This window comes from Callionymus lyra, chromosome 2, assembly GCF_982586985.1.
Source record: "Callionymus lyra chromosome 2, fCalLyr1.hap1.1, whole genome shotgun sequence".
NCBI lineage: Eukaryota > Metazoa > Chordata > Actinopteri > Syngnathiformes > Callionymidae > Callionymus > Callionymus lyra.
In genome coordinates this window covers 20,724,330-20,737,869 of record NC_141819.1, presented here as the reverse complement: position 1 = coordinate 20,737,869, position 13,540 = coordinate 20,724,330, and the positions used below count along the sequence as shown (strand labels likewise).

The 13,540-nt window shown below is 39.9% G+C and overlaps 1 protein-coding gene across 2 annotated transcripts in view; it reads right to left on the bottom strand.

Moving 5' to 3' along the window:
• LOC148085913 (glutamate receptor ionotropic, NMDA 2C-like) overlaps positions 1-13,540 on the bottom strand; it is a 46,795-nt gene that overhangs the window by 14,530 nt on the left and 18,725 nt on the right. The window contains exons 4-8 of one of the 2 annotated variants that reach the window (XM_087784055.1): positions 10,033-10,098; positions 8,745-8,933; positions 7,722-8,062; positions 6,875-6,989; positions 2,177-2,388 (exon numbers count right to left, since the gene is read on the bottom strand). In XM_087784055.1, the coding sequence (XP_087640181.1) occupies positions 2,177-2,388; positions 6,875-6,989; positions 7,722-8,062; positions 8,745-8,933; positions 10,033-10,098 (923 nt within the window). The remainder of the gene's footprint in view (positions 1-2,176; positions 2,389-6,874; positions 6,990-7,721; positions 8,063-8,744; positions 8,934-10,032; positions 10,099-13,540) is intronic. The other variant, XM_087784056.1, reaches the window with a different exon arrangement.

Here is a 13,540-nt window from a genome sequence, read left to right as displayed (position 1 = left end):
TGATACTTTTAACCACACTTAGAACATTTATATTGACAAAAAGAAAATCTTTGTCAACATAATCACTTTCCGTTCTTTCATTTCCTGATCTGACGATACACGTGACTTTTTGACACCAACGGAAGTGCCTGCGCTACATGTGACGAAGCCGCTGATTGGCTGAAACTGTTTTACTAATAATAACGCACAACTGTAAAATGCAATACAAACATTCGAGTTTCTAAATAATTCGCTTATAAACATTTAATAATTGATTTAAATTGGGGAAAAGAGTCTAAATGAAAACTAAATAATTACTGAGGTGTTTATGATCCGAACTACAGACAGGTAGAATGAGTTATAGAGAAGGGAATATTCTAACATTTTTGTTATTTGAAAAGCGAAGCCACACTGTGCTTTACTCATTATTGAATAGCTGGGATCTGTTTTTACTTTCTCCACTTTAGTCTTACTTCAACTGTAAAGTGTCTTGAGAAAACTTTTTTATGATAAGACACTTACAAATGAATTGAATTGAACAAATTCCGGTAAGTGAAAAAAAACGAAATATATATGTGAAAACAAGTTTAGGTTTTTGGGGGGAACTTAAAGCGAGAAGAAGCAGACACAGTCCTGCTCCCATTTTTCATCTCTGAGGACATAAATAATTCATGTGACTGAAAACAACTGTAGCTGCAAACTGTCACCAAAAGCTGCTGATGAACATTACGTTCACACTAATCCCATTATTCAGGAAAGCTAGATGGGATCATCGACTTTTGGAAAAACTGATACACTTTGTGTTGTCAGCATCAGTCTGTTCTGGGTGGGGTGGGGGGGGGGGGGGAGCAGCGAAGAGTGAGGTTGTGATCTGTGAAGCCAGAGGTGTTGAAAGTTACTCTGAGTCGCAATTAATTCGACTTAAATGAAGTGTGGAGGTATGTGGCGTCGACTCAGGACAAAACTAGGGCAACTATACGAGCGGGGAGGGAAGAGGTGTCTGTCTGAAAATCACTAATGTTGGTTCAGTTTTGTACATTAGGAAGTCAACATGATGATGAAGTTTATGTAGCTGATGGTTTATATCCACACCTGAGCAGATAACTGGGGTTGGGTCGATAATGGTTCATGAAAACTCATCAACGTCTCAGTACATAAGAAAAACAAGGGTCATATTCTTTAGCTTCTATATTATCTACCAATCACGACAGAAATGTTCTCAGTCATTTTAGCAAACAATAACATGGTAGCCTTGCTCACCAACCCGTCGACCAAAAGGACTTTTAATCCGGGTGTTGTTATGTAACATGCATCGTTTAATCTGATAACATTACACCCATTATCCAAAAGAAACCCAATGGAAGGAATATCAGCAAAAAACTTCTAAAGAAGCTACCATTATAAAGTAAAAACACAAATTTTCTTAAAAAAACAAGTGTATCTATGTACAATCGAGTGTCAAGTTCATGTGTCGTCTCAATTTGAAACACCGTAGAAGAAGTAATAAAGATAATCATAGTAGTATTTCATCCCATCTAATCTTACAACCACTTATCTGGAGTAGCACCATGGGTTCAGTAGCCTCAGCAAGGAAGCTTAGATGTTCTTTTCCCTTCCCAGCGTGAGTGATGTTGTCTCTCCGGTGTGTCCTGGGTCTTCACCTTAGTCGACTACTGATGCCCAAACCACTACCTCGCCAGCTCTTCCGGGTGGCCATGCTTTCCCCCCTATCTTAATAGAGATCCCAGCCACTTTGGCGAATTGTACCTGCGATCTTGTTCTTTTGGTCACTAAGTCAAATCAATATCTCTTCTTTAAATTATTTCTGTACAAAGAACAGGTTCAGTTATTACACCTCTTTGTTCCTTCTTATCCCAAATCCTTGGACAAATATACCACACAAACACTTTTATACCATCTTTTTGCATCAAACTCTTCAGATGTTTTCCCAAGACTTCCTTATGGTTTGCCACAGCACCAACTGCTGGACATTATCAATACTGGTGGTTTGCCTACAACAAAATCGTAGATACATGTGATAGCAAATCCCACCACATGGATGGTATCGATGAGACCGCCCATCCTGAAGGTTAAAAGTCCAGAAGCAACCCTCTTCAGACTTAACTTCTAGAACACTATTCTTCAGCCCGTTGACCTGGTGATCCAGCACAAAGGCCAAGACAAGATGTTACCATACCTCTCCGAGTGGTTCGACTGGCGCCTGCAGGGAACTGTGTTCCGTACACAAGTCCCGGTTCCTGGGTCCACGTTCTCCACCATGACAAAAGGATGCTCCTCCAGAGTGGCGACGGTCAGGTGGCGATCGTCGGAGACGTGTTCCAAGAAGTTACCGTAGCGCGGCCAGACGGGATAGCGGACCTGTAGGATTCCCCGACCGTAGGTTCCCACCTGAAGGAAACACCGTTGATTACTTGAATGAATGGAGGACTCTACTCATATTGGTTCATAATAGAAGACATAACACTCCTAATAAACATTTACTTCAGCTTTTTAACAAGAAACTGAATCACTTTGACATTTCAATAAATCATCTCCACGTGTGCCGCTATGATCTGAGCTCATGTTGTTGACTGATTATTCAATAATTCATCTCGGTTTTTTTTCTGCAGAGCCAAACGACCGGAACCAACACTCGTAAACAGAACATATTTAACAGATTGTTGTCATGTGTTATTGGTTTTCCTTCGGTGGGCAGTTACGTGTGCTCGGCGTGGAGACAGATGCTGAGGAATTACAATATAAGATTGAAGAATTGATGGAGCTCAAGATCATTAGAGACGACGTAGAAGACGAACGATAAACACATTGGAGGGTCCTGACAAATACACAGTCGTAGTAAGAGTCTTGAGGATTAATGTTGTGTTTTTAAAGCATTGCTTTGTGGCTCATAAAATGAAGCCAACTTGTGTATTTACTTTCATTAAGTCATTTAAGTTTAATGAATCATCTTAGAACCCTCTGGGCACTCGTGTACCTGGCGACAGATTAATCTGGTCGATGATTTATGATGAAAGAAAAACATCGAGGGTTGAGTTAAAGTTGGACACAGTTATTATAATATAAGTTCCCCTGAGATGGTTTCAGCTCTTCATCGTCTGTCGGCATAATCTGTCGAAATAATTGTGACGTCAGTTCAAGTTGTCAGGCGCAGAATAGTTCTTTTCTCAGCCCAAATGTCACATGATGTTCAGGTGTCATCATGATGAGGTGGGAAGATTAAAAACACACAACCTATCGACATTGTGGTGCAGCTACACAACACAAGAGGCACTGTGTGTTTGAGTGTGTGTCTGCGTGTGTTTCCAAGAGCATGACATAGTGCAGTTGCAATGAAGAAGTTATAAAACGAATGTAATATTTGTTGACACTTTAATGTCCACACATGGACCCTTTGAAACGTCCTCGACCTCACACACACACACAAACACAAACATATGCACACAGAGATACACACACGCTAATACACACACACACAGTTTGTGGATGACATTGATAAAGTAGGTTGGTGTTTTCAGGGCAGAAATAAATGAGTTCAACTGTAGCTCTGAGATTACGTTCAGGTCTCTCTTTCGTTGCAGTTTTTCAATCCACCCTTGAGGAGTGTGTGTCTGTGTGTGCGTGTGTGTGTCTAGGTGTGTGTGTGTGCGTGTATAAGACCGATTATGACAGATCTAATAAAATAAAACCAACACCATAATTCCAACTCCTCAACACACAGAGAAGACATTTAAGATAGTTGTAGTTGTGGAAAAAAAAAAACAATAATACATGAAATAACTAAATTTAATTTTAGTCTCATTTGTGAAGTTTTGAACCCAAAGAGAGAATAATTTCACAGAGAACTGATGCATTTTCTTCTTTAATCAGATGTATGACACGCCAGAGTCTTTTTTTTCTCCAACTGTGAGTTATTACGCTGGTGTTTATTCTCCGCTGATATGAGGTTTAAATCTGTTTATGTTGAGGACAATTGTATCGTGTCTGGTTAATCTGGTTGATTTGATTAATAACTCAGCAATCGACGGACATTTGAGGATTTTAAGCAGATTAACAGACGCAACATCTGCGAGCAGTCCAGACTTGTGGTGATTTTTATCATCACAGTTTTATATACATTTATAGTGATGGGCTGATGAAGCTTCATGAAGCAGTGTCATGTTGTTTAGAGGTCAGTAGGTGGCGCCAACAGTTTAATAATAATGTGATGTCACATTAGAACAGTTGTTGAAAACAAAGAAAAATAGTGCAGAGACCGCCATCTAGTGGACTCTAAAAATAATTACAATGCTTCATGAAGCTTCATCAAACCATCATTTTTCATTTACATTGTTTGTGCAATAAGTTTGAATAAAGATTGAGTCAAAGCATGTGATTCATTTTGTCATTGATTTCTTGGTGAATGTGTTACTATTGTTATTATTTTCACTTCAATATTTTGATGATTTCATGTTGATATCTTTCAGTGCCTAAGGGATTCTTTTCTAATCTCAGTTGAACACTATTTATACAAGTTAATTGATTGATTGACTCTCATTTGTCATTTGTGTCAATGTTTGACTTAAATAAAATGGCTTGAACTTTGACTCGCTAATTTATTCCTGTTTATATATTTCCCACCATGTATTTAATATATTATTTATTCATATTTATACAACGTTATATATAAATATAACTCTAAAGTAGTTGAGCATATCTCACATTAATCATCATAATGAAAAGGTGTAATTATTCTTGTTATCCTTGAATTTATATTCTCAACACATAACGCCACACAAAGCAGAGCCAAACTCCTCATAATTGTGTCGAGATTTTCTCCAGCCCTTCGTTATTGTTCTGTCAGAGAGCCAACATTTCAAACATGGTCCCAGTGAACAAAAAAAATGTATTTATTTGTATTTGTTGCTGTTAAAGATTCATCTTTAAAGCAGCTCTGGGTAGTTTTGGGTACTTTAATATTTTTGTACTAAAATATTTTCATAAAACTAGTGATGACACATCATCTTAAAACTATCTAAATAACTCATATACTGTGACTTCAGGGGTTTTGTGTGATTCTTATTTTCACTGTTAAGTTCTTGGGGATGGTGTGAACATGCTACATATCGCGTTGGTTGTGGTTGGGGGGGGATTACGGTACAACTACAAAGTTAAAGTTATGTTATCATATTATTATTATCCACAATCTGATTCATTACCTCATCAGTATCATCCTTCATTCATCAATGGAAGTCTGGAAACAGAAAATTTGTCCAACTGCTACAAACCGGGACATGGCAACTTTTGCGACGTTTAGCGAGTGCTCATGGGAAATGTAGTCTCCCGTCGGGCTAAACACTACCACTTTAGTCCACTGGCGTCGGTAGACTAAAAATCTCATAGAGCTGCTTTAATTGTTGGAATTCAAATATCAAACACTATGTGAAAAAAAAATATTCATTTTTCAAAATATATACATTCAATGTATCAGAAAAAAACAACCTTTTATTTTAATAAATAAGTTATTGAACCCATTCAAAGAAACTAATTGAACTAAAAAAAACATTATAAACGAAATACAATGCTTACAAAATTCAGTAGAAAATACAGTTTTGACAATTGTGATGTTAAATTCAGCCATTCAATATCATCATGGGACTGATACCCTCAACAGGAAATATTGTCTGAATGTGTCATTGAAATGCAGAGGGGGGCCGCCTTCTCTGCTGGCCTAAAGATAATCAGAAAATAAATTCAATTTTAATTTAATTCAATTATTTTTTATTGTTTATTTTTCATAAATATGTATTAAATTATTCCTCATAGTTTCTGTCTGTGTTTGTGTGTTTGTGTGCGTGTATTTCGCTGCAGATTAATGAGGCTCGGATTTTGTTTCCTAACTAAAGACATTTATTCTGGTTGATTTCATCGGTTCTCATTCCCGGGCGTCAGAGACGCTTCTGACGTTATGGTCTGGGCTGTTGTGTGTCGATCATTGATATATTCGCGACTCTTAATGTGATGTAGCTGCTGATTAAATTCTAGCTGTTGTTGTTCCTCCGTTTGTTGTTGTGTTACTAAGTTTCGTGTGTCGTGGCCATGGAAACCACACAGACTGTAGTCGGAGTGATATTTTGATATAATGCACTGATCATGCACTCATTTGAGGATGATCTAAACGTCTTATTGACCTATAACAGTACACGCTCAGATCCCTGTGGTGTATAAATTACCTTAAAGTAGTTATTAAGAGGTGGATTCATTCAAACGTGCGCCACTGAAGGCCACTGTTGAAATGTAGTTTCTCTTTAGTTTTAAAGAGTTAAAAAGTAAACCCTACGAAAATAAAACTGTTTTTGTTGCTGCATCAGATTCTCACCCTCGTGAAATCACAGTGAGAGGATTTAGTTTGGATTCCTGACACCGGTGTTGTCCTTGACCTGCATGTGCGACCACTGAATGTATAATTTTATTATTGCCGTTTGTTGACAACGACCGACACTGGAGAGAAACCGTCTGGAAGCGTGTCTGACCTCCGACCTGTGGTAGGAAGTCGGGTCACAGAGTTTAAACAAGTAATAAATAATAGAAAAATGACGTTTCGTTGACCTCACACAGGGCAGAACAACAGCAGAGTGGACTGTGTTTTGGATTGAAACATATTGAGTGTTCATCGTGAGCCTGTTATTTTTGGTGAAAATTGAGACTTTAAATGTGCACCATTTCTCTCCTTCCCGATGAATTACCGAGTTCGCTCCTGCCAGCTGTTTCTGGAGCGACTCCCTGTCTTACAGATGTGAGCGCAGGCAGCCAGGACATTGTGTGAGCAAAACAATAGTCAAAACACAAACAGATCTCTCTGGCTCTGGACTCTGCCGCCGTGTGTGTGTCTCAGTACCTTGTCCCACAGGCGCTCTCGGTCCAGAGCCACGATGACCATGGACGGGTTGGACAGGAAACCTTGGCTGTTGAACGAGAGGTCTTTTCTCTCCCAGGTGACGTTCAGCATGTGCCTGCAGGGGGAGGGGGGGCGCGAGGTCAGGAGGTCATGCAATGATTTGCATAGTAATTTGAAGAGTTTTGAGAAACATAACAAGGTACTGAGACCATATGAGTCGTCTAAATGGCTTGATCAACAAATCCTTAGTCCTTAGTGTTTAATTCCTGCTGACGCCTGAAGAAGCTTCAGAGTCGATGAACAACAACATTTTAACTCTAACGTCCTTGTTGTCTCTCGATGGTTTCAAGGAGCTGCACTAAGTCTCAGATTAGCTTTCATATTATCAGCTTTTGTAGTGGGTTAAATTCTTGAATATTTTATCTCGAGTAATCTCAAGGTCAAGGTGACCCAAAGGCTCGAAAACTAACGTATTCGTTTTATCCCTTGTGTTGTCTCTGGGTCAAGGTGACCCGAAGGTCACCCCTCCCAAGAGAAAATAACTTAAAAATAAAAATGTATATGTAACACTACAAATATACATAATAAACGGTTGTATTTAACATTTCAAATGTTGAAACTATTGAAATGTTATTTATAAGAATTTGAATTCAACGATTAAATAAAACAAATTCAACAATTCAATCTACAAGTTATTAAATTCAATTAGTTTAAAAAATGCTTTGAAAAACTAAATGTAAGTTCAACCTCCAACATTCTGATGGCCCGGCACGCTTCCATGACTTTGAACCTCTTCCCTTGATGACAGCAGACTCATCCAGGGGTATCATCCACCACCAGGACTCACCTGAACAAGGTGTTGTTGTTGGAGGATTTGGCCGGCTTGCTGCAGTCGCCGTGTCCTTCAGGGATGAATCCGTGATGCTTCTTGAAGCTCTCCGCCCCTTTGGCGACGATGGCGACTCCCTCCCTCACCCGCTGCCTCAGGCTCTTCCTCCACTGGTCCGTGATGACGCCGATCACGCCGACGGGGAAGCTGACAGGTGGCGGGATCTCAGGGTTGCCCACGGCCAGGCTGGGGAGGATCCAGATGAAGCCCGGGCCCACCAGGCCGGCCTCCGACGCCTGACGGAACAGGTACTGCGCCTCTTCAAAGGAGCAGTAGACCAGGAGGACTTGAGAATCCAACTGAGGACACAAACAGAATCTGTTACGCTGAGTCAGCGAAGACACTTCAGAAAAGCTCTTGGGAACTTTTTGTGAAGATTTTGAGATTTCAATTGGGGAACAATTTAGTTGGAGGGCCAATGACTTTGTTCTCATGCAATACATTGAAAACAAATGTGTTTGTAGTATCCCTCGTGTTGTCTCTGGATCAAGGTGAACCAAAGGCCTATAAACAAATGTGTTTGTGGTATCCCTTGTGTTCTCTCTGGGTCAAAGTGAACGTTCTCTCTGGCTTCTAGATATACATATGCAGTGGAAGAGGTTGTTCACCTTGACCTGGAGACAATACAAGGGATACCACAAACACATTTGTTTTCGGGCCTTCAGGTCATCTTGACCCTGAGATAACACAGGGTTAAATTGTTGTTTTAATCTGTGTCGTGGACCAAACAAAAAGTATATCAAGCAAAGACTATTTGTAACAGGAAGTATGATTATTATTGTCTTTTCAAGACAAGGATAATAAAGAGGTTCAATCTTAATTATCTCTTCATTTTTTTTTCTTCAAAGGTTAACAAAGTTAAACAACTTTTACCATTATACAAAAAAAACCCTTTTTTAAAAATGACTTACTATGAGAATGTTATAAAAAGAGCCTGAGATACATAAAGCAATGTTTTTATTTGTTTTGAAAACTTGGCACCTGCTGGAGCAGCTTCTTGGTCCTGACTTCGTTGGCGCCGACGGACATTTCCAGAGTCAGCACGTCTTGAAGAACCCACAGGAAGTAGGACGTGTCAGTGTACGACTCCACGATGTCCACGAAGGTGTCGTAGCCCGGAAGCAAGCTGGTGATGACAGCGAACTCTCCCCAGTCGTACTCCTCCATCAGCTGAAGGAAAAATAAAAGAGCTCTGGTTTATTTGTAGAGGTGGTAGGTTAAGGGCATAAGTGCCGACTGTGGTCTTATTATAATGGATTTAAAGGATGGATTGTGTTTTTATTGTTTTCATTATTTGTTATTTCTGATAGGATTCAGGAAAAACTTAAGATACATTGTTTACAATAAGTTTAAAAAAAAACTTTTTTTTTCTCTGTGGTCATTTGTTTAGAGATATATCAGCAAGTTTGGTGGAGTCAGTAGATCCATAGAGGAAGATCGTTCCAAAGCTTATGAGCAACAGTGGAAGGATTTCTCTCCTCTGGTCCGGAAGTGTGTTCAGGAACCATCAGTAGATTCTGATCCACAGACCTCAGAGCCCGAGCTGGGGTGTAAGGCTGGATCAGATCAGTGATGTAAGGAGGAGCCTGACCATGAATAGATCTCAAAGTAAGAACCAGAATTTTAAAGTTGATCCTGAAAGAAACTGGCAGCCAGTGAAGAGTTTTAAGGATCGGGGAAATGTGAGTTCTTCTACTAGAGCGGGTCAGAATTCTAACTGCAGAGTTTTTTTGTTAACTGCAGGCGAGACAGCTCCTTCTTGTTTAGACACCAAAATAAACTGCTAAAATAGAATATAAATGTTAAAAATAAATGTATCTAAACTAGTATAAATACTTGTTGGGGGTTCATTTGTTTGTATTTAATGCCTCCTCACCAGAGTTTGCCTTATTGTTTGTGTGTTTATTTTATTATGTAATTATAATTTTCTTTTATTATTATTATTATTGTTGTTGTTGTTGTTAATACTCTCTATCATTCTTGCTTCCAGTATCACTGTCATCTAATTATTTTCATAACTTTTGTTACGTTTAATTTTAGTCATTTTTCATAGTTGTAAAAATATATACAGTATATTATTATTATTATTACTCAATGATGAACATTATCACCACTGCAGCTTTATTTGTATCAATCAATTGCAGTAGTTCCATTTTGTACTGCAACAGTTGACAAACTTAGATTAGAGCTAAAGGTGTTTTAGACAACATTACATTTTTTACTGTTTTGGCTCTTTGATTGACACCTTTGGTCTTTTTAAACCACATACCTTGAACATGGAGACGACCTGCTGCTCCAGAGAAGCTCCCATCTGAAGAAAAGAAGATCCTTCCGCCTGTCAGGAGCAGAGAAGACACATCCAATGACTAATAATACATGACAAATCAATAGTTGGCCATTAAATAAATCATGTCAGATGAGAAATCAAAGACAATTTACTCAAAACTTTTTCATTAGAACTCGTTTTAATCTAGTAATGAAGCGTACAAAATCTCCGCGGGTCTAACCAGGTCGATCTCGACCTACATCGGTGTAGAAGTACAGCAAACACTTGCTGATCTTTAGCCAGTCTGTTGTTTCCAAACTGTAACTGTTCGATCTTCACGCTCTCCTTCTGTCAGCGGAGGGGAGGCGAGACCGAACGTCCTTCAAACACTCAAACCTTCTCCGGCACAGTCGGACTTACTTTCCCTGAACGGAAAAAACTGGGTCAAGTTTTGGTTTGGAATGAATTCCTACTCTTAAAATCTGGGTCAAATTATTTCAGCGGAACGTCTAAAGGAGTTTATAGAACATCATGTACGAGGGGAAAAGGATCAGCGCGTTGGTGTCTGACCGTGTTTGCTTGCGAGACTTAATAGCTCACTTCACACATTAATACACAACAAATGGAGTAATCTGACGGCTTGATCTGACATGTGATACGACGTCTTAAGAGCTCGCCGCATTTGCATTTCACTCAATATTAATGTAAAACGAAGACACGCGTCCGACCGTCTGTGTTCTTTTGTTCCTGATGAAAGAGTGGAATTTCAATATTTGGGGTCTGAGAGCCGCGGCTTGATTGGCCTTGTGATGTAAGCAGCTGCAAGAGCTTTCAGCGCCGTAATACAAATGGAAATCAGCTGTTTTTTTTACGATTCAGTCCTGGAGCATCGAGGCTCTGGTTTTGACCAGATCCACGCAGATACTGGACTTCCTGGACCCGTTGAGCAGCTTTGACGGAGTCTTTTACAGCAAGGATGGTTGATGGGAAACGCAGGAATGGCAGCAGGGGGTGTTAAACTGTCAAGTGTCATTTGGGAGCGAAGCTCACTTCTCTTCAGTCTCTTCAGAAGGAAACCGTCTGTCATCGTCTGTTTGCACCGTTTGCTCTTCCTCCCAATCGGTCTAGAGGCGTTTACCCGGGAGAGTTGTGAGTCAGAGGAGCACGAATATCACAGCCAGACACGTTTCTTCATTCAATTTGAGCAGATTTATCTCAGTCTGGGAGATAAATCCGACTCCACCAGACCTCTGCTCACCAGCAGCGGCAATCAAAGATGTATTTCACAACAGAGAGGAGAGGACATCTGCTGGCTTCAACTGTTTAAGATGGTGCCATAACATTATATCCACATACAGTATGTATTTGGGCTTCCTGTGGAAATAGACCATTTTGTCTTAAACCTAATTCTAAGAAATTAAGTAGTAGAGCCATGAATCAGGATTTCACGAAATTTAGAGTGAAATTGTCTTTTCTTTAGTCTATGTCTAAGATTAATAAGGTCCGCTGCTAGTGTTGCCCTCAAGGTCATTTGTCTCAGATGAGGTCGAGCTGAAGTGCTCAATGAAATGTTGACTAGCTGCAGCTAAGAGCATGAATTATCTTTATCGCCAGATTATAGGAAGTATCTAGTTTAATGGGTCAATCTACGAAACAAACTTTAAAATCCTAACCCTCGGGGTGTCCCTGGGACAAGGTCACCCGAGGACCCCTAAAGAAATGTGTTTGACCCAGAGGCAACACAAGGGATGCCACAAACACGTTTGTTTTTTGGGTCGCCTTGACCCTGTGATAACACAAGGGTAGTTTTCATTTTCACTTAGCAATTAAATTAATATTTTCCACCCTGTTATAGCTCCAATTGAGATGTATGTTGTATAAATGTTATTTGATATTAGATTATAGCTTTTTTGTTTTTGTTAGTCATTTACAGAATTCAGATTTTGGTCTCCAAAATATGCAAAATTATAATGCGTTACAAGGGTGTACATTTCACTTCAGCGAGATAGCACTGGATAGATTACAGTTTTCCTGTAGCTTCACCGAATCTATCAGGCTACCAAAAAGACCAAATGAATCAAATTGTGTCCAAACTTGCTTGTCTGAGACCTTTTGTGCTGAAAGTGTTTGAGCACAAAAAGGTCTCAGATAAGTTTAACACCCACTTGTCTGTGATTAACAACAAAGACACAGTGTCTTTTTAATAGTCAAAGCAGGTACATGTTATGTGGTACACCGTTATAATTGTAAAATATTAAACGTTGAAGTCTTCTTCTCAAAGATAGAGTAAGTCTCTCATCATGACCATGTTTTGAAGTTATTACTTTATAAAGTTCTCCCCCGTCTGAAATCTCAACGAATGAGAGGTTACGAAAGCGGAGTCCATTACGACCTAATAATGGCTTCACTCCTTCAGCCAGCTGTAATCACGCCCTGCTTTGTTTATACAACGAGACCCTTGGAGGTGAAGACTTCCTGGATTGATGACGCTGCGTGACAAGCCTTTGATGTTTGACCAATCAGAGCTGAGTGCGTGTGTTTATGGTAAACAAGATTTCATCTCCATTTCAGTGGGCGGGGCTTAAGCACACTATCTAATGTAAATATTTCAATTTTTTTAAAAAAGTCATGTACAAACAGACACATATTGAGGATCCATTTAAGACACAATTAAGTCATTAGTTGCCCTTTAACATGTACATTAATTACTTGACAACATTTTAAGCTATATTTTAACACAGCGTTCATAAAATGAACTGCATATGGTAGATACGGTCTACTCAAGACGACTCACTCCGTAAAATAATCCCCAGGGAAGTCGTAATTGATCAGAGGTGAGACTGATCGTTGTCAATAAGTCTCTAAGCTGTTACACTAACAGCCTCACTCTTCATTCATCACAATCCAATCATGAGCTCTTCATTTTCAGAGAAGCCTCGCTCATCATCAATCCACCAAGAATGGCTCTGAAAACGATGCTTTTTGATGCTGAACCCTCTGTCGCACATGAAAAGTTCACCCTCCCTCACCCACCTCCCCCATCCAACCCCCCATACACCCCCCATCTCGCCACTGTTCTGTCACACACCAGCGTAATTAGCAGTCCTGCAGAAGGAGCCTATGCTAATGTGACAGGAGGACAGCGGACATGCTGGTTGCTCACGCAGGCGGCGGAGCCCCTCGGGGGAAAACCCTGTTGAAGAACCTCTCGCCCGTATGAAGACGGGTGTCGGTCAAGGAGGGAGCAGGTTTCAAACACATCCAACACACACACACGGAACAGTCTATTTCATTCGGCTCCCGTGGGAGCTTGAAGATGGAAATGTTTGACTTTCATACGTGAAGGTAACATGTGTCTCCTGCTTCTCCGTGAAGGCAGCACTTCTTATCTCGGAGACTCTCTGTCAATTACGTGTATTTTAAACCAAGAATCAAATCACTCACAAGGATTGTCTAAGAACAACCTTTAAGCCCTGATGAGTATTTATTAGCTCTCCAACAATGCAAATAA